The 22,647-nt window shown below is 43.7% G+C and overlaps 1 protein-coding gene across 4 annotated transcripts in view; it reads right to left on the bottom strand.

Annotated features, from left to right (window-relative positions):
- ADGRB1 (adhesion G protein-coupled receptor B1) overlaps positions 1-22,647 on the bottom strand; it is a 912,987-nt gene that overhangs the window by 431,999 nt on the left and 458,341 nt on the right. For all 4 annotated transcript variants that reach the window (XM_082259420.1, XM_082259422.1, XM_082259423.1 and 1 more), the window contains 2 exons: positions 3,570-3,734; positions 1,632-1,796 (listed from right to left, as the gene is read on the bottom strand). In XM_082259420.1, the coding sequence (XP_082115546.1) occupies positions 1,632-1,796; positions 3,570-3,734 (330 nt within the window). The remainder of the gene's footprint in view (positions 1-1,631; positions 1,797-3,569; positions 3,735-22,647) is intronic.

Here is a 22,647-nt window from a genome sequence, read left to right as displayed (position 1 = left end):
TGTGTCATTGTTCTGGGAACCTCAAGTGTCAGTGTGTCATTGTTCTGGGACCCCCCGGTGTCAGTGTGTCATTGTTCTGGGGATCCCCAAGTGTCAGCGTGTCATTGTTCTGGGACCCCCAAGTGTCAGGGTGTCATTATTCTGGGACCCCCAAGTGTCAGTGTGTCATTGTTCCGGACCCCCAAGTATCAGTGTGTCATTGTCCTGGGACCCCCAAGTGTCAGTGTGTCATTGTTCTGGGACCCCCCGGTGTCAGTGTGTCATTGTTCTGGGAACCTCAAGTGTCAGTGTGTCATTGTTCTGGGACCCCCCGGTGTCAGTGTGTCATTGTTCTGGGGATCCCCAAGTGTCAGCGTGTCATTGTTCTGGGACCCCCAAGTGTCAGGGTGTCATTATTCTGGGACCCCCAAGTGTCAGTGTGTCATTGTTCCGGACCCCCAAGTATCAGTGTGTCATTGTCCTGGGACCCCCAAGTGTCAGTGTGTTATTGTTCTGGGACCCCCAAGTGTCAGTGTGTCATTGTTCTGGGACCCCCTAGTGTCAGCATGTCATTGTTCTGGGACCCCCAAGTGTCAGGGTGTCATTATTCTGGGACCCCCAAGTGTCAGTGTGTCATTGTTCCCGACCCCCAAGTATCAGTGTGCCATTGTCCTGGGACCCCCAAGTGTCAGTGTGTCATTGTTCTGGGACCCCCAAGTGTCAGTGTGTCATTGTTCTGGGACCCCCAAGTGTCAGTGTGTCATTGTTCTGGGACCCCAAGTGTCAGTGTGTCATTGTTCTGGGACCCCCTAGTATCAGTGTGTCATTGTTCTGGGACCCTCTAGTATCAGTGTGTCATTGTTCTGGGACCCCGTAGTATCAGTGTGTCATTGTTCTGGGACCCCCTAGTATCAGTGTGTCATTGTTCTGGGACCCCCTAGTATCAGTGTGTCATTGTTCTGGGACCCCCTAGTATCAGTGTGTCATTGTTCTGGGACCCCGTAGTATCAGTGTGTCATTGTTCTGGGACCCCCTAGTATCAGTGTGTCATTGTTCTGGGACCCCCAAGTGTCAGTGTGTCATTGTTCTGGGACCCCAAGTGTCAGTGTGTCATTGTTCTGGGACCCTCTAGTATCAGTGTGTCATTGTTCTGGGACCCCCTAGTATCAGTGTGTCATTGTTCTGGGACCCTCTAGTATCAGTGTGTCATTGTTCTGGGACCCCCTAGTATCAGTGTGTCATTGTTCTGGGACCCCCTAATATCAGTGTGTCATTGTTCTGGGACCCCCTAATATCAGTGTGTCATTGTTCTGGGACCCTCTAGTATCAGTGTGTCATTGTTCTGGGACCCCCTAGTATCAGTGTGTCATTGTTCTGGGACCCCAAGTGTCAGTGTGTCATTGTTCTGGGACCCCAAGTGTCAGTGTGTCATTGTTCTGGGACCCCCTAGTATCAGTGTGTCATTGTTCTGGGACCCTCTAGTATCAGTGTGTCATTGTTCTGGGACCCCCTAGTATCAGTGCGTCATTGTTCTGGGACCCCCTAGTATCAGTGTGTCATTGTTCTGGGACCCCCTAGTATCAGTGTGTCTATCTCTGTGATTTAGGACCTCTCTGTATATAAGGTAAGGAATGGCGGTCAGTCTCTCTCACCAGGACATTGCATTATGAAGCAGTCTCTCATGTCTGACCACTGGCCGTGGCACTCCGATCCCCCATAGGACGGGCCGTTGCACTCGCGGATTCTCTTCTGAGTACCATTGGAGCAACTGACAGAACAGGCACTCCAGCTGGACCAATCGTTCCAGTTCCCATCAACTGCCAGAGAAAGAATAAATATATAATGTTACATTTCACATCCAATCAGACCAACCAACCAAGAGCCGGATCCATGAAATCGATACAAAGTGTAACATAGGAGAGATCTGTGAGGTCAATGAGGGAAGGAGGACGTCAGAGAGATACAGAGAACCAATCAGAGCGATCGATGAGCAGAAATAGAAGGAATGTGTTTAATTATTAAAATCTGTTTGGAATTGGGGAAAATCTGGCTAATTTGGCATAACACGTTTTTTATTTGTAATTCTTTGATTATGATTAGAAAACTTTTCATGCAAAGAATGAAGCAAACTACTCCAAGCTGAGATGTATTTTATAGTAATTATTTTCTCCCTCACGTCTCCTGGGATCCAGCGAGCAGCCGATCCCCCAAAACTTTGTTACTTACCTCCATATCTTCCACCAGCTTCTCATATCTTGGGTACACACGTTTGACACTATACCCAATGTCACCTAGCACCCACATATCTCCAAGTGTGCCCAATGTGTCTTGTGTCATCTAGTGACTCCAAATTTGCCCCTTTCTCCAAGTGTGTCCCATGTCATGTAACACCCCCATGTCTCCAAGTGCACCCCAGTGCTCCCTGTGCCATGTATCACCCACGTGTCTACAAGTGTGCTCCCTGTGTCATCTATTGACTCCAGGTTTGCCATTGTGCACCCTATATCTCCAAGTGCACCCCCCCCCCGTGCCCTGTCTCATCTAGTGACTCCAAATGTGCCACTGTGCACCCCATATCTTTAAGTGCACCCCCTGTGACCTGTGTCATCTAGTGACTCCAAATTTGCCCTTTGTCTCCAAGTGTGTCCCATGTCATGTATCACCCCCATGTCTCCAAGTGCACCCCAGTGCTCCCTGTGTCATGTATCACCCTCATGTCTACAAGTGTGCTCCCTGTGTCATTTATTGACTCCAAGTTTGCCATTGTGCACCCTATATCTCAAAGTGCATCCCCCCCCCATGCCCTGTGTCATCCAGTGACTCCAAATTTGCCCCTTGTCTCCAAGTGTGTCCCATGTCATGTATCACCCCCATGTCTCCAAGTGCACCCCAAGGCTACCTGTGCCATGTATCACCCCCGTGTCTACAAGTGTGCTTCCTGTGTCATCTATTGACTCCAAGTTTGCCTTTGTGCATCCCATATCTCCAAGTGCACCCCCCCGTGCCCTGTGTCATCTAGTGACTCCAAATGTGCCTCTGTGCACCCCATATCTCTAAGTGCACCCCCCCTATGACCTGTGTCAACTAGAGACTTCTAGTTTGAAATTATGCACCCCATATCTCCAAGTGCACCACAGTGCTCCCTGTGTCATCTAGTGACTCCAAATTTGCTATTGTGCATTCCATATATCCAAGTGCACCCCCTGTGCCCTGTGTCATCTAGTGACCCCAAGTTTGAAATTGTGCACCCCATATCTCAAAGTGTCCAAGTGCACCCCCCCCGCCCTGTGCCATCTAGTGACTCTAGGTTTGCTATTGTTCACCCCATATCTCCAAGTGCCCCCCAGTGCTTCCTGAGGCATCTAGTGACTCCTAGTGCTCCCTGTGCACTCCCACGCCCCTTCAGAACACCTTATCATCATTATGATGTGTTATATAAAGCTTTTATCTCTCAGAGCACAGTACAGAATGATGATAAAACTAAGGTGAGGAACATGAAAAATGCAGATAGGCTTCACATGGAGAGGTATAATATAGAAGAATCTCTACACTTGGGACACATGTGGTGCATGGTATACAGTTCCACTGACCTGGACATAAGGCAATGTTACAGAACTTGGTCTGCTTCTCGGGTCCTTTACACTGATCCCCCCCATACTGAGGCGGGTTACAGGTGCGCGTCCTCTCTCGAAACCCCCGGCCGCACGTGGACGAGCACAGACTCCAGGGTGACCACTCGTCCCAGGTCCCGTGTACTGTGACAACAGAGAGACAACAGCGGGGTTACACACTCATCACCAACACATGGTTGTCACCAGAGTCTCAGAGCTCAAAATAATCACCTAACGTTGCTTAAGGTGCAATTATGGGCAAAAGAAAAAAAAATACATACAGTATGTACTGCAGTCCGTCATTATTATTATTTTACAGGATCTTTATAACACTAGGAATGGGCCGAACGACCCCCTGTTGGGTTCGCACCAGAACTTGTGAACATTGCGAAAGTTCGGAACCGAAAAATGAACCCCATTGAAGTCTATGGGACCCAAACTGGAAAAATCAAAAGTGCACATTTTGAAGGCTTATATGCAAGTAATTGGGCATACAATGGTTATTGGGGTCCGGGTGCTGCTCTGGGGGACATGTATCAATGAAAAAAAGTTTGTAAAAAACATAATTTTTAAATGAGCAGTGATTTACTGATGCATCAAAATGAGAAATAACAATAAAAATGAAAAATTCCTTGCAATATAGTGCCTGGGGGGTCCCCTTAGTCTTCCTGTAAAGTGGCACATCTGTACCATGTATAGAAGCTGCTGCAGAAATAATTGCATTTATATAGCCAAAAAAAATGAAATTTCTTTATTTTGTAAACAACTGTTTGGAGAGTCAGTCTGTATGATGAGGTCAAAATGTAGTGCACTGGGAACAAGAATCGAGATTTTGGATAAATTCTGGCATCTCTTCCACAGACTTTGGATAGAAGTAAGAGGTTTAAAATTGGTCACTGAATACAACTTGGCAATACACTGCGGCTGGGGGAACATGACTGCCAGTTTATGTACCAGTGTTCGTCCCTCTCTGTAGGCTCAACTTCCTACCTTCCTCAACCTCAGAACCAACATCTGAATCAAGTAATGGATGTGCATCGTCAAGGAGCAAGTGGCTGATGCTGTGTTCAAATAACTCAGCTGACTCCTCCATGCCTGATGCTGGGGCTCTGGCAGGAGTAGCTGTGGACAAGGAGGTAGAATAAGCTGCTCTGGCAGCTGCGGTGGACTGTGCACTATTCTCTTCTTGGGTGACTTAGGATGAGGATGGTTTAGTAAGCCAGTCCACCACCTCCTCTGTATGCTGTGGCTGCATAGCATGGGCAACATCACTAAACAGAGGAAATGATGCCCTGCCTGAGGACTGACCACGTCCACCTTTGCTTGTGGACACATACGCAGCTGGCCCCCTCACAGTGTCATGGGAACTTCGGCCTCTCCTTTTTGGCCTCCCAGAAATAATAATGGGGGGGGGGGGGGTGCTTATTACCGCAATGTAATAAGAGTGTGGAAATGTGTACATGGATGCACTTTAATCAATGGAAAGTGGTGTGTTTGATGCACTTTAACCTGAGTACTCACTACACAGACACACTCCACCGACACACTACAACTTGCATTAAATGTGCAGTAAAGCACAGAAATATACTGCATTAAACGTCACGGAACGCACTGAAATATACTGCGTTAAACAGCGCGGAACGCACTGAAATATACTGCGTTCAACATGCAGTAACACACAGAAATGTACTGCGTTAAACGTACAGTAACTCACAGAGGTATACTGCGTTAAACATGCAGTAACACACAGAAATCTACTGCGTTAAACGGCGCAGAATGCACAGAAATATACTGCGTTCAACATGCAGTAACACACAGAAATGTACTGTGTTAAACGTGCAGTAACACACAGAAATATACTGTGTTAAACATGCAGTAACACACAGAAATCTACTGCGTTAAACGGCGCGGAATGCACAGAAATATACTGCGTTCAACGTGCACTAACGCACAGAAATATACTGCATTAAATGTCACAGAACGCACTGAAATATACTGTGTTAAACAGCGTGGAATGCACTGAAATATACTGCGTTCAACATGCAATAATGCACAGAAATATGCTGCATTAAACATGCAGTAACACACAGAAGTATACTGTGCTAAACACCACACAACACACAGAAATATACTGCATTAAACGTGCATTAACACACCGAAATATACTGCATTAAACGTGCAGTAACACACTGAAATATACTGCGTTGAACATGTAATATTTACAAAAAGTGCAGCGCTAAAGTAATTCGAATAATAATGTGACAAGTGGAAAAACACAAAAAAACATATACAATATAAGCAAAATAGTGTCCAAAATACTGAATAAAGTCCCAAAACAAAGATGCAAATGAAAATGAATCCACATGCAAAGTGTTGAGAAGAACAATCCTTTTCAGTGACACCCAGGGAAAAGTGAAGGATGGGGACACCTCTGTGCACAAGTATCACAAGCAGCTTACCAGAACTCCTTGGCTACTCAATTTAATGAGACTCTCCCAGCAAGATGTTATACCAATGTCACCAGCGGTTGTCAAGCTCCAATGCTCCATAATCACTCCATCATATAAGAATGAGTATATAAAAAGAATAAAAGCCCATAGCGTAATTCAATAACATATAAAATCCAATTTATTAAAAGAGTACTACTCACAATGAGAAGGTAAAAAACAGGTGCATAGAACGTGCTGTTTCCACGACCAGGTAGCGGCGTCCCGCAAATGTCCAAAACAGCATCAAGCAATCAATGTAAAGCAGTGTGGACGTTGCATCAAGCAATGTAAGGGGGCGTGTGGACGTTGCGTCTGGAATTCGCAACAGACGCAACGTCCACACGCCCCCTTACGGAGCCGGCTGCTTTACTTTGCTTGATGCTGCTTTGGACATTTGCGGGACGCCGCTACCTGGTCCTGGAAACAGCACGTTCTATGCACCTGTTTTTTACCTTCTCATTGTGAGTAGTACTCTTTTAATAAATTGGATTTTATATGTTATTGAATTACGCTATGGGCTTTTATTCTTTTTATATACTCATTCTTATATGATGGAGTGATTATGGAGCATTGGAGCTTGACAACCGCTGGTGACATTGGTATAACATCTTGCTGGGAGAGTCTCATTAAATTGAGTAGCCAAGGAGTTCTGGTAAGCTGCTTGTGATACTTGTGCACAGAGGTGTCCCCATCCTTCACTTTTCCCTGGGTGTCACTGAAAAGGATTGTTCTTCTCAACACTTTGCATGTGGATTCATTTTCATTTGCATCTTTGTTTTGGGACTTTATTCAGTATTTTGGACACTATTTTGCTTATATTGTATATGTTTTTTTGTGTTTTTCCACTTGTCACATTATTATTCTAATTACTTTAGCGCTGCACTTTTTGTAAAGATTTTGGTTATTGATCACTGTTAGTTGATTTTGGTGCTAGCTGCTTATATAATTCATATTGAATTTTATTTATTCATTTATTTAATTTAGCGCAGGAATTTTTTCTCCCCTTTATGTTGAACATGTAATAATAACACACAGAAATATGCTGCATTAAATGTGCAGTAACACACAAAATATACTGCATTAAATGGCACGTAACACACAGAAATGTACTGCGTTAAACATGCAGTAACACACATAAATATACTGCATTAAACGTGCAGTAACACACTGAAGTATACTGCGTTCAACATGCAATAATTCAGAGAAATATGCTGCATTAAACGTACAGTAACACACAAAAGTATACTGCATTATACGGCATGTAACGCACTGAAATATACTGCATTAAACATGCAAAATCTCCAAACTTGTTCTCCGTTTTTTAAGCTCAAAAATGTCACAACTGATTACTGATTCATGCCCATAAACTGGTCGAAAAACGAAAAAACTGTCTAAATGCCAGTGTTTCGGCTGATTTTTCGTATAGTGTATGGCCAGCATAACCCTCTAGTAGCACTGAACAGAGCCCGTTTCTGTCTCTCTCCACTCCGATATCACACTAAAAATGGCCGCTATTGAAAGAATACTTTTATAGTGTGGGGTGGGTCTAAGAGCAATGAGTCATGATTGGATAGAGTCATCATTACTTTCTCCAATCAAGGCTCAGCGTTCTGTGCCCTGATTGGGCAAAGCTTTTATTGCTTCAGCCAATCAGGGCTTCCAATGCACTGTGCAGCGGTGCAGTGCATTGTGGTCATTCGGCAGGCCGAACAAACTGTAAAACTCCACGATAATTCTGGTGTTCGCCAAAAGGGCAAACAGCCAATGTTCAGCCCGAACTCATGCTCGTGTTGAACCGTACGCCCATCCCTATATAACACCAACAGCTTGTGCATTGCTCAACAAAATACAGGGAGATAGTACAATTACCAATCAAGGTAAAAGGGTGAGGAGGGCCCTGACCATGAGAGCTTACAATCTAAAGCTAGCATTAACCAATTGCTGACATAGCCTTTTTCTGCCATTTGTTGCTTTCAAGTTTAAATTAATATTTTTTACTAGGGAATTACTTAGAACACCCAAATATATATATTATATATATATATATATATATATATATATATATATATATATATATATATATATATATATATTAGCAGGGACCCAAGAGAATAAAATGGAGATCGTTGCAATATTTTATGTGACACTGTATTTGCTCAGCGGTCTTTCAAACACAATTTTTTGGGAAAAAATTATTTTCATGAATTAAAAAAAAAAAAACAAACACGATAGTTACCCCAAATTTCTGTATATTGTGAAAGATGATGTTACACAGAATGAATAAAAAAATCAAATTTTCACTCATATGCCCCATACAATAATAAAAAAAAAAAAATGGAAAAAGCCTTTAAAAAAAAAAATAATAAAAAAATAATAAAATAGCAGAATTGGAACAGGAGAAAATAAAACATTCAACGTATACAAAGTTTCAATACAAATAATACACAAATTCTATGTCAAAAATTGAAAGATAAGCCTTTGTTTCACAGATTCTTTGTATCATAGTACCTCAAAATTTCACTCCTATGCTCAATAAAATACAATAAAAAAAAATAAAAAAAATCATAAAAATTCACTATTTTTAGCTATCAGAATTGAAACGGGAAAAAAAAACATACAGAATATACAAAGTTTTAATGTCACCACTTGACAAATAAGCCTCTATTTCCCAGAACCAATTAAAATTTCACTCCTATGCCTTATAAAACAAATCAGAATTGGATCAGGATAAAAACAACATACAAAGTAGAAACAGTTTCAATACCGATGATACAATATTCACTTGATAAAAAAGCCTCTAGCAGAACCTTTTTATTATTAATCATCAATATTTCACGCTTATGCCTCATGAATTTAAAAACAAAAAAAAAAAATCCTAAAAACTCTTAACAAATAAAAATCTAAAAAAAAAAAAACCCCACTATTTTTTAGCTATTAGAATTGGAACAGTAGAAAAAAAAATATGCAAAGGATACAAAGTTTCAATACAAAGTATACCAAGTTTCAATGTCACTACTTGAAAGATAAGCCTCTATTCCGCTGAACCTTTTTTTTATTATAACTCATCATAATGGTATCCCTATGCCTAATAAAATAATTTTAAAAAAATCCTAAAAAATAAAAATTTCAGAATCAGGATAAAAACAACATTAAAAAAATCCTAAAAACTCCTAACAAATTAAAATAAATATCTAAATAAATATCTAAAAAAAAAAAAAAACACTATTTTTTAGCTATTAGAATTGGAACAGTACAAAAAAAAAAAAAAAAAACATCAAAGGATACAAAGTTAAGATAAGCCTCTATTTCACTGAACCTTTTTTTTTTTTTATTATAACACATCAAAATTTCACTTTCACATTTTTTTTTTAAAGAAATAAAAAATTACAAAGTAGAAAAAGTTTCAATACAAAATGGTACAACATTTCATTGTTACTACTTGATAAATAAGCCTCTATTTTGCAGAACCTTTTTTATTATGACTCATCAAAAGTTCACTCTTATGTCTCATAAATTAAAAAAAATCATAAAAAAAAGCCTAACAGAAAAAAATAATTAAACCACAATTTTTTATTTTTCAGAATTGGGACAGTAGAAAAAAAACATACAAAGGATACAAAGTTAAGATAAGCCTGTATTTCACTGAACATTTTTTTTTATTATTATAACACATCAAAATCTCACTCCTATGCCTAATAAATTATTTTCTTAAAGAAATAAAAAAAATCAGAATCAGGATAAAAACAACATACAAAGTAGAAAAAGTTTCAATACAAAATGATACAACGTTTCATTGTTACTACTTGATAAATAAGCCTCTATTTTGCAGAACTTTTTTTTATTATGACTCATCAAAATTTCACTCTTATGCCTCATAAATTAAAAAAAAATCCTAAAAAAAGCCTAACAGAAAAAAATAAATAAATAAATAAACCACTATTTTTTATTTTTCAGAATTGGGACAGTAGGAAAAAAAAAACAGGATACAAAGTTTTAATTCAAAGCTTACAGTTTTGATGTCAAAGAATAAAAAAAATCCTAAAAAAGCCTAACAGAAAAAAAAATAATAATTAAACCACTATGTTTTATTTCTCAGAATTAGGACAGTAGAAAAAAAAAAACATAGGATACAAAGTTTCAATACAAAGTTTACAATTTTGATGTCACCACTTGATAGATAAGCCTCTAAAGCCCCCCCTTTTTATTATAACCTTTCAAATTTTCACTCCTATGCCTTAAAGAATAAAAAATAAAATCCTAAAAAATAAAAAAAACTTCCCAATTTTTATTGGAAAAGGAGAAAAAAAAAACCCAATACAAAGGATACAAGGTTTTGGTGTCCCCACATGATAAATAAGCCTCTATAAAATATTCTGCTACCACATATTGGCGTAATAGGAGGAGCTACATTGTATGTAAGCCCTGCATTGTACCGCGGCTCTTCTCACACACTTCCCAAACTCTAACCATCTCTCTCTCTCGTTACCGGCATTTCCATGACAACCGTCTTCTGGAATTACTATGTAAATATATGCCAGCAATAATATTGTTCCTGGGAAGGTGTAGCAGTGTGGAGTAAATGACGGCCTCATTAAATATTCACATATTTATTGCTTACTACTTCATGTAAAATATTGCCGCGCTCAGTAATTATAAAACTTCAAAAAGAATTCAGGATGTAATATCGGCTACAAATTACTCGTTAGATGTACCTCAGCGTGAGGAGACTTGAAATTTCTCAGTGTGATACAAAAAACGCCGAGCAAAAACTCCTCTGTGTCTTCCGAACTCGTTAAATAAATGGCCAAAGCCTTTCCACGCCACGGAAAAACCAGGAATGAATTAGGAGATACGGCGAGTCTGTGCAGACGGTTCCGTAATGGTCTGGCCTGCTGGAGCACCACGGTGGATTTAATTGAAGACATAAAGCAACAAGGAAACGAATCCCTCATCAGAACGGGTCCAAATTTATTTTCATTGTCTCTGAGCCCCCCCACCGGCAGATTTATCCCCACTTCCTGTCCTGGTGACACAAGGTCAGGAAATGAGGGCAAATATGAAATGGGAGGTTCTAAACCCTCCCCACTGATGTAGGTTAAAGTTCTTCCCACTAATATATGGTACCAACCTCCCCCATATTGACACAGGTTCTAACCCCTCCTCACTGATGTGGGTTCTAATTCCACCTACTAATTTATGTTCCAACCTCTCTCCATTGACACAGGTCCTAACCCCACCCCACTGATGTAAGTTCTAACTACTTCCAACGATGTAGGTTCTAACTCCTCCCCACTAATGTAGGTTCTAATCCCTCCCACTGATCTAAGTTCTAACTCCTCCCCACTAATATAGGTTCTAACCATTCCCGCTGTTCTAGGTTCTAACTCCTCCCCACTGATGTAAGTTCTAACTACTCCCAACGATGTAGGTTCTAACTCCTCCCCACTAATGTAGGTTCTAATCCCTCCCACTGGTCTAAGTTCTAACTCCTCCCCACTAATATAGGTTCTAACCACTCCCGCTGTTCTAGGTTCTAACTCCTCCCCACTGATGTAAGTTCTAACTACTCCCAATGATGTCGATTCTAATTCAACCCATTGAGACTGCTTTTAACCCTCCCTACTTTGTAGGATCCAACCCCTCCCCATTGATCTAGGTTCTAACCCCTCTCCACTAATGTTGGTTCTAACCCCTCCCCTTTAATGTATGTTCTATCCCTTCCCACTGATCTAGCTTCTAACCCCTCCCCACTGATCTAGGTTCTAACTCCTCCCCACCATTGTAGGTTCTAACCCCTCCTCACCGATGTAGGTTCTAATTCCACCTACTAATTTATGTTCAAACTTCTCTCCATAGACGCAGGTTCTAACCCCACCCCACTGATGTAAGTTCTAACTACTCCCAACGATGTAGGTTCTAATCCCTCCCACTAATCTAAGTTCTAACTCCTCCCCACTAATGTGGGTTCTAATCCCTCCCACTAATCTAAGTTCTAACTCCTCCCCACTGATTTAAGTTCTAACTACTCCCAACAATGAAGGTTCTAACTTCTCCCCACTAATGTGGGTTCTAATCCCTCCCACTGATCTAAGTTCTAACTCCTCCCCACTAATATAGGTTCTAACCACTCCCGCTGTTCTAGGTTCTAACTCCTCCCCACTGATGTAAGTTCTAACTACTCCCAATGATGTAGATTCTAATTCAACCTATTGAGACTGCTTTTAACCCTCCCCGCTATGTAGGATCCAACCCCTCCCCACTGATATAGGATCTATCCCCTCTCCACTAATGTTGGTTCTAACCCCTCCCCTTTAATGTATGTTCTATCCCTTCCCACTGATCTAGTTTCTAACCCCTCCCCATTGATCTAGTTTCTAACTCCTCCCCACCATTGTAGGTTCTAACCCCTCCCCACTAATGTAGGTTCTAACCCCTCCCCACTAATGTAGGTTCTAACCCCTCCCCACTAATGTAGGTTCTAACCCCTCCCCACTAATGTAGGTTCTAAGTCCTCCCATGGGAGGACTGGACCAGGGGGCAGGAGGGCTATTGCCCTCCAGGCCTCTCTGATGCCCCATAAAAAGGCTGCACCACTCCTGTCACAGACATCCATAAATGATCCCTGGTGAAGAGAAGTAAAAAGTCCCCACCGCTGACCTACTGAGTGCAGGATAAAGAAAAGGACAGAGCACAAGCCTCCCCCCCCCACCCAACATGGATACTGTGTCTCAACTCTACCCTGGTGGCCAGGTCAGGAACCTGGATTCAGCCAGTGAGTAGAGAGTTCAAGAGTACCTGGAACGGAGCTTCTGCCTGAAATGGGGGTCAGGAGGAGGGAGAGTGGGAAGAGGCACCATGGGCCTCTGATTTGTACTTGCCCCCTGGGCCAAAAGTTGCCAGTCAGCCCCTGAGCTCTCCCCACTGATCTAGGTTTACTTCTCCCCATTGATCTAGCTTCTAACTCTTCCCTACTATTGTAGGTTCTAACTCCTCCCCATGAATGTAGGTCATAACCCCTCTCCACTAATGTAGGTTCTAACCCCTCCCCGTTGATCTAGGTTCTAACCCCTCTCCACTAATGTTGGTTCTAACCCCTCCCCACTAATGTATGTTCTATCCCCTCTCACTGATCTAGTTTCTAACTCCTCCCCACTGATCTAGCTTCTAACTCCTCCCCACTGATCTAGCTTCTAACTCCTCCCCACCATTGTAGGTTCCAACCCCTCCCGAATAATGTAGGATCTAACTCCTCCCCACTATTGTAGGTTCAATCGACTCACCACTGTTGTAGGTTGTAACTCCTCCCCCTTATCTAGGTTGTAACTCCTCCCCACTGTTTTAGCTTCTAACTCCCCCTCACTATTGAAGGTTTTAACCCCTCCTACTGATTTAGGTCCTAGCTCCTCCCAACTGATGCAGGTTCTAAGCCCTCTTCAATAATGCAGGCTCCAACCCCTCCCAGCTTTGATTCTAGCTCTTCCCAAAAAAATGCCGGTTCTACTATCCAAAAAAAATAGCATTTTAATCTCTATATATGTCCTCTTATGCCCTTCCTTTTTCCTTCCCCATCGCCATAAATGAGCCCCTCCTCCCCACATCCATCAATGAGCCTTTCCTCCCCATCTCCATCAATGAGCCTCCCCCCCACCTCCAATGAGCCTTCCCTCCCCACCTCCATCAATGAGCCCCCCCCACCTCCATCAATGAGCCTTCCCTCCCATCCTCCAATAATAAACCTGCCCTCCCCACCTCCATCAATAAGTCCCTCCCCACCTCCATCAATGAATCTCCCCTTCCCCACTTCCATCAATGTGCCTTCCTGCCATACCTCCATTAATAAATTTCCCCCTCCCCGCCTCCATCAATGAGTCTGTCCCTCCCCACCTCCATCAATGTGCCTTCCCTCCCCACCTCCATCAATGAGTCTCCCCCTCCCCACTTCCATCAATGAGCTTTCCCTACCCACCTCCATCAATGAGCCTTGGCAGCCTATGACCCTGTCACCGGCTCTTTGGTTCTCCTTCCTTGGACCCCTTTTAGTTGCTCCTGACCACTGCCGACCAGGCACTTCCTACAAGAGCTGCAGGGGTCTCCAAACTTTCAGAACAAAGGGCCTTCAGATCTTTGGGGGGGGGGGGGGGCTAGACTGGGGTCATTGGGAGTAGAAATTGTCCTGACCTCAGTGGGAGTAAATTTTGCATCTTTGAGATTAGGAGGAGGAATAGAACTCTGTTGTTGGTGTCAGTGGGAGAAATAGTGCCCCATCATTGGTGTCAGTAGAAGGAATAGTGCTCCATCATTGGTGTCAGTGGGAGGAATAGTGCCCCATCATTGGTGTCAGTAGAAGGAATAGTGCTCCATCATTGGTGTCAGTGGGAGGAATAGTGCCCCATCATTGGTGTCAGTGGGAGGAATAGTGCCCCATCATTGGTGTCAGTGGGAGGAATAGTGTCTCATCATTGGTATCAGTGGGGGGAATAGTGCTCCATCATTGGTGTCAGTGGGAGGAATAGTGCCCCATCATTGGTGTCAGTGGGAGGAATAGTGTCTCATCATTGGTATCAGTGGGGGGAATAGTGTCCCATCATTGGTGTCAGTGGGAGGAATAGTGTCCCATCATAAGTGTCAGTGGGAGGAATAGTGCGCTATAGTTGGTGTCAATGGAAGAAATAGTGCCCCCACGTTGGTGTCAGTAAGAGGAATAGTGCCCCATCATTGGTGTCATTGGGAGGGATAGTGTCCCAACGTTGATGTTAGTAAGAGGAATAGTGCCCCATCATTGGTGTCAGTAAGAGGAATAGTGCCCCATCATTGGTGTCAGTCGAAGGAATAGTGCCCCGACATTGGTGTCAGTAGGAGGAATAGTGTCCCATCATTGGTGTCAGTGGGAGGAATAGTGCCCCATCATTGGGGTCAGTGGGCGGAATAGTGCCTCAACATTGGTGTCAGCGGTAGGAATAGTGTGCTGTTGTTGGTGTCAATGGAAGAAATAGTGCCCCCACGTTGGTGTCAGTAAGAGGAATAGTGCCCCATCATTGGTGTCAGTAAGAGGGATAGTGTCCCAATGTTGGTGTCAGTAGGAGGAATAGTGCCCATTTATGATGTCAGTGGCGGGAATTATGCTCCATTGTTGGTGTCAGTGGGAGGAATAGTGCCCCATTGTTGGTGTCAGTGGGAGGAATAGTGTCTTCTTGTAACAGGGTTAAGAAAACTGCCCCAATATGTTGGATAAAGGCAAGCAAGGAACCACATCCGGCCCCTGGGCTGCAGCTTAGAGACCACTGGTCTAGACATTACAATTTGGTCCTTGTCCCTCAAATCCTTACACTTGTCCGATTTTTCTTCTTTCAACACATCAGCTTCAGGGAGAACATGTTCACTTGCTGCCTAATATATCCCACCCACCTTCAGAGGCTATTGTAATGAGATAATCAATGTTCTTCACATCACCTGTCATTGGTCAGAATGTTATGGGTGATCGGTGTATACAGAGCTCCTCAGCAGATGGGATTTCACATATATGTGTCTCCATAGATGGAATTTGTTAGCAATCATTGTTCCAGCCCCAGTCATCTCATCGTTATTATTTTATGGGCCATTTGGATACATTTGGATACATTTGGATATATTTCTGTTTCTATGTTTCCTGTAGGAGGAGACACAAAGGAACTGCTGATCTCGTAGAATTATGCTGAATGGTGTTTTAGGTCTCATGCACACTGGAGGCTTTGCCCATCTCTCCTAGACGCTTTTCCTCCTGGCAGAGGCATTTTGGCAACGCATTTTAGGAGCATCGAGTGCTTGGGCACTAATTCATTTCATTGGCTGGAATAGTCATTTATAGATAGAAGGATGCAGATTCTTTGATTAAAGTGTCACTAATCCCCCATCATAAGAAAACAATGAATAAATGGTGTATTCCAGGCTGTTCATACTCACTCATCACTATGGGATTCCTTTTCTGTATTCTGAAAAAAACCTGGTTGATCCTGCTGCTCTCTATCTCCCTCTTCTGTCCATGTCCCCAATACAGTTGGGGATTTTGCAGAGCAGTGTTGTTAGCTAAGCATTTAAAAGTTTCAATGCTAAGCATTTCCTCCCTATCACATCTGAGCAGCCCATGTGACTATTGAGTCACACCTATGGGTGTATACACAGTGGTAAATGATAACCCACTCCCTTCCTCCCTCCTCCTCCATGCCCACCAACCAGCTAAACACAATGGGGGCAGGATATTACTTGAAGATTGATGGAGGCTTCACCTCCCTCTTATTCTAAGACACAGGCTGGAGGGGGAGTGATAGCCTGGGACTGGCAGACATCGGCCCACACCAAATTGGGGATTTTGCAGAGCAGTGTTGTTAGCTCTGCATATGCTCAGTTTTTAGTGTATTTCTATGCTGAGCATTTCCTCCTTATCACATCTGAGCAGCCCTTGTGACTATAGAGTCACACATGTGGGCGTATACACAGTGGTAAATGTTAGCCCACTCCCTCCCTCCCTCCTCCTCCATGCCCACCAACCAGCTAAACACAATGGGGGCAGGATATTACTTGAAGATTGATGGAGGCTTCACCTCCCTCTTATTCTAAGACACAGGCTGGAGGGAGGAGTGATAGCCTATGACTGGCAGACATCCGCCCACACCAAATTGGGGATTTTGCAGAGCAGTGTTGTTAGCTCTGCACATGCTCAGTTTTCAGTGAGTTTCTATGCTGAGCATTTCCCCCCTATCACATCTGAGCAGACCTTGTGACTATAGCGTTACACATATGGGCATATACACAGTGGTAAATGACAACCCACTCCCTCCCTCCCTCCTCTTCCATGCCCACCAACCAGCTTAACACAATGGGGGAAGGATATTACTTGAAGATTGATGGAGGCTTCACCTCCCTCTTATTCTAGGACACAGGCTGGAGGGGGAGTGATAGCCTGTGATTGGCAGACATCCGCCCACACCAAATTGGGGATTTTGCAGAGCAGTGTTGTTAGCTCTGCACATGCTCAGTTTTCAGTGAGTTTCTGTGCTGAGCATTTCCTCCCTATCACATCTGAGCAGCCCATGTGGCTATAGAGTCACACATGTGGGCTTATACACAGTGGTAAATGACAGCCCACTCGCTCCCTCTCTCCTCCTCCATGCCCATTAACCAGCTAAACACAATGGGGGCAGGATATTTCATGAAGATTGATGGAGGCTTCACCTCCCTCCTATTCTAAGACGCAGGCTGGAGGGGGAGTGATAGCCTGTGACTGGCAGAAATCTGCCCACACTAAATTGGGGATTTTGTAGAGCAGTGTTGCTAGCTCTGCACATGCTCAGTTTTCAGTGAGTTTCTATGCTAAACATTTCCTCCCTATCAGATCTGAGCCGCCCATGTGACTATAGAGTCACACATGTGGGCTTGTACACAGTGGAAAATGACAGCCCACTCCCTCCCTTTCTCCTCCATCATGCCCACTGTAACGGAACCGCGACCCACGCTGTGTTTGTGGGCTTCCATCAGTATACGGCTTTCTTCGGTCTTGAACATAGATATCAAATATTCCAGCTGCCCCCCCATACAAAGCTAGCTGACAACTTAGCTTGTTCTGGAACCTTCTGTTTTATTGAACAACTCACACAGTTTATATACAGCATGGACATCCCCCTCCTGATCAGATTACCACACACAGGTCAGGGGTTGCCTGATTACATTATCATATGCAGATGAAATTGTATACAGAAATAGAATTACCTGAACTAATTATCTAGCCATCCGGACAGAAACAATATGTGAGTTCATTAACAATTAACAATGGGACAGCCAGGCTTAACAGAATCCACACCACACCTCAATACACAGAAAATAGGAAGAGACCACCAGTGACAGACTGTCCGTCTCTGACATTGAAGAACATGGAACAGAGGCCAATCAGATTAGCTCTTTCAATCATCATGTTCAGAATCAAACAGGCCAGGAAAAGTCCTCACATATTTGTTGAGATACATGGCTGACAAATATTACTGTCCCATTTGAAGTAATCCAAACCATATTCTCAGTGTCCATTAAGCATCTGTTTTTCACTCTCAGTGACGGTGAGTCGCGTCACACCCACCAACTAGCTAAACACAATGGGGGCAGCATATTACATGAAGATTAATGGAGGCTTCACCTCCCTCTTATTCTAAGACACAGGCTGGAGGGGGAGTGACAGACTGTGACTGCCAAACCGTGTTATTGCAAAAAAAATAATAATGTTTTTATTTCAAATATATATTGGTATGACAATTTAAAACTGTTTTTTATATTAAATATTTATAATATTTATTTTTACTCTGTATTCCAAAGACTGTTTTTGGGGTTTTCTTTTTAACATGTGACCAGCAGCAAAGGACTAGACGCTCCTCCTGTTCATGTTTACCTGCAGATGGGGTGGGAGAGAGCTGGGTCATGTAACAGCTGGATATCCATTAGGAAAAAGGAACTTTTTTAAATTAAAATAATTACAGTGCCATTATCCACATACAGAAATAGGAAGAAGAATGTACATTACACAGCGTGTATTTAGTATCACTTTAAGCTCCTTTGGTGGAGCGAAACGCGTTAGTATGGTTATCGTACCATGTGCCACATTCTTTTCGTTACAATAAACTCACATTAGTTTACGGTGAACGGCTCTTTCTCCTTTTTTTTGTGGAGGACTAATCTGATGCACTAAATATTTCCTGTTAGTTTGGAAGATGAAAACGCCGATCTTTAGATTTCTGCGGGTGAAAATCATGGATAGGACGGGTAAATGGATCTGAATGAAGGATGATAATGGGCAGAAGCCGGGGATTGATGATGGCCGGTCTGTGCTGGAAACTGATAAGATAAGGCAGGCTAGACAAGCAAGATAATTGAGAATCCATCTGACACAATGGGCAACTAAAGCCGGCCGGGGTCAATAGGGCAGACAGGACAGACAAAGAGGACCCGTAATAATAACCTTATCATGGCAGCTGTCATAAAAATCAATGGAAGAATTCTCTACGGGATATGGAATGGCAAGCCACAGACCTAGGCTGATGTCCTAATGTGCACACCCAACCCGACCGCTCATAACTATGAGGATTGCCGGGTGGGACCATGAACATGGATGACTCACCCAGCTAGAAATTTGTGATGAGCAGCTCTAGAAGAAATTGCTGGAGCCACTTATCCCATGGAACCAGCAATGATCAGATCCACTATCCAATCATATGCGACTATGGGTAGTTGGATGGGGTGGGGGGCTTTCCATATACTGTACATGAGGTCAGCAGCTGGGTAAATTTAGATTTTTCTTACAACGGATGTATCTACCTCACCATGATGTGCTTAGATCTGCTGATGAAAAACTATCTCTAAAAGTGCATATGAGTATATGCCACAAAATCCAGGATGTCACATATATATGCAGAAGTATATGTAAGCAGGTGTGGCAAAGAGGGTTCAAAAGTGTTAAAATTGTTTCTTCTACTATGTTCATGCTCTGAGGTTCACCAGGTCAACCATGTTGCAAATTCTGCACTGTGTCCCAGTGCTGTATTTTGGCCTAGACCAACAAGGCCCAGGCCTAGGGCGGCACTTTTCAGGGGGGCAGCAAAAAAGCCACCCCCCCTCCACCTGAGACTCTTTTGGCCACTGGTTGCTAGAGCCGCCTCTCCCAGCTCTCTCTCACCCCTCTCTCTCACTCACTCACCCCCCTCTCTCTCTCTCACTCACCCCCCTCTCTCTCTCTCACTCACCCCCCCTCTCTCTCTCTCACTCATCCCCCTCTCTCTCACCCCTCCTTTCTCTCTCACCTCTCACTCACCTCTTTCTCTCTCACCCACCTCTCTCTTTCTCCCTCACCCTCCTCTCTCTCAACCCCTCCTCTCTCATCCCCCATCTATCTCACCCCCTCTCTTTCTCTCTCTCTCACCCACTCTCTTTCTCTCTCATCCCCCCTCTCTCTTATTCCTCCCCCCTCTCTCCCTTTCACCCCCCCTCTCTCTCATCCCCCCTCTCTCATTCCCTCTCTCTTCCTCCCCCTCTCTCTCATCCCCCCTCTCTCTCCCTCCCTCACCCACCCCCTCTCTCTCTCTTCCTCCCTCACCCACCCCCTCTCTCTCTCTCATCCCCCCTCTCTCTCCCTCCCTCACCCACCCCCTCTCTCTCTCTCATCCCCCCTCTCTCTCTCTCCGTCCCTCACCCACCCCCCCTCTCTTTCTCCCACCCCCCCCTCGTGAGATCTCAGGGGTTCATGCTGAGACTAGGAGTCCTTCAATTTTGGAGGGAGTCACAATTGTTAAAAAGAAAGGAGTGGATCAAATTAACATAGAATGGGGAAGGGGTGCCCAATTTTAGTCTTGCCTAGGGCAGCACAAAACCAAAATACACCACTGCTGTGTCCTCAAGCTGACCTACTGAGCTGGTGGTGTCCAAGAAGGAAGGGTTGATGCTGCTAGCTAGGCTTTCCTGCTCTTCTCAGGAAGGTAACCGCCCCCTGCAGGTCATACTATATAAAAAGGGGCTCACGAGGTGCCCAGGAAGTTGGTTCAGCGAAACACTGCCATGATGTAGGTGTAATGGCCCGTACACACTATCAGAAAATGGGGCTTCAAAAATGTTCTCGTATGAGAACAGAAAAAACGATTTTCGCTAAATGTGTACCATTTTCATATGATTTTCGTACGAGAAAAATCAGAAACAAAAGACCGCGCATGATCAGAAACAAACAACAACAAAAAAAAGCCTTTGTCGTACGAGAATTTTCGTACAAATTTTCTTTCATAGGTTTCGATTTGCTGTGAAAAAAACAAGGAAAATTGGACGCCAGATTTTCTTATAGTGTGTATTGTGTGTTTACTCTGACGGAGTGGACCACCCCCATAAGTGGGGGGGAACCCAGTCAGGGTTCCTAGTGGGGACTGGAACCCTTGGATCTTTATGGATTTATAGCTGCCAGTTATGGACTTACTGCCTTTTGTGGATTATTACCATTTTGCAGACGTTAAGGAACTGCTTACTACCTCAAGAACATCCCATAATAACAACAAACTTGTCACAAGAACCTCAGCAGTCACAATGGAATTAAAAGATACAAGTGATATACATGGTAAAATGTTCATTACATTTTTTATCTGATGTTTTACTATGTACAGTATCTCACAGAAGTAAGTACACCCCTCACATTTTTGTAAATATTTTATTCTATCTTTTCATGTGACAACACTGAAGAAATGACGCTTTGCTACAATGTAAAGTAGTGAGTGTACAGCTTGTATAACAGTGTAAATTTGCTGTCCCCTCAAAATACCTCAACACACAGCCATTAATGTCTAAACCGCTGGCAACAAAAGTCAGTACACCCCTAAGTGAAAATGTCTAAATTGGGCCCAATTAGCCATTTTCCCTCCCCGGTGTCATGTGACTCATTAGTGTTACAAGGTCTCAGGTGTGAATGGGGGGCAGGTGTGTTAAACTTGGTATTATCGCTCTCACTCTCTCATACTGGTCACTGGAGGTTCAACATGGCACCTCATGGCAAAGAACTCTCTGAGGATCTGAAAAAAAGAATTGTTGCTCTACATAAAGATGGCCTAGGCTATAAGAAGATTGCCAAGACCCTGAAACTGAGCTGCAGCACGGTGGCCAAGACCATACAGCGGTTTACCTGGACAAGTTCCACTCAGAACAGGCCTCACCATGGTTGACCAAAGAAGTTGAGTGCACGTGTTCAGCGTCATATCTAGAGGTTGTCTTTGGGAAATAGACGTATGAGTGCTGCCAGCATTGCTGCAGAGGTTGAACGGGGTGGGGGGGTGGGGGGGGGGTCAGCCTGTCAGTGCTCAGACCATACGCCGCACACTGCATCAAATTGGTCTGCAAATTGGTCTGCATGGCTGTTGTCCCAGAAGGAAGCCTCTTCTAAAGATTATGCAGAAGAAAGCCTGCAAACAGTTTGCTGAAGACAAGCAGACTAAGGACATGGATTACTGGAACCATCTCCTGTGCTCTGATGAGACCAAGATAAACTTATTTGGTGTCAGATGGTGTCAGGCGTGTGTGGGGGCAACCAGGTGAGGAATACAAAGACAAGTGTGTCTTGCCAACAGTCAAGCATGGTGGTGGGAGTGTCATGGTCTGGGGCTGCATGAGTGCTGCCGGCACTGGGGAATTACAGTTCATTGAGGGAACTGAGCCAACATGTACTGTGACATACTGAAACAGAGCATGATCCCCTCCCTTTGGAGACTGGGACGCAGGGCAGTATTCCAACATGATAACGACCCCAAACTGATCTTTAAGGTCTGTATTTGAATAGTAAGCTGCAGAACATTTGATGTTGAAGTGATTCCTTTCATTAAGCCCTTTCATTAAGACCAGTGTCAATATTTTGTGTGGCCACCATTATTTTCCAGCACTGCCTTAACCCTCTTGGGCATGGAGTTCACCAGAGTTCCACAGGTTGCCAAGACCATGGCTGGGACAAGGGATGGGCAGGAGGGGCGGCTGCCCTGGGCTCAATGGTTTATTGCATGGATAGGGGTGCTTTGATTCTAACACTAAGGGAA

The sequence above is a fragment of the Pelophylax lessonae genome (assembly GCF_965119305.1).
Source record: "Pelophylax lessonae genome assembly, chromosome: 5".
Taxonomy (NCBI): domain Eukaryota; kingdom Metazoa; phylum Chordata; class Amphibia; order Anura; family Ranidae; genus Pelophylax; species Pelophylax lessonae.
The sequence above is the reverse complement of the archived record's forward strand: the minus strand, read 5'-3'. Positions and strand labels throughout refer to the sequence as shown.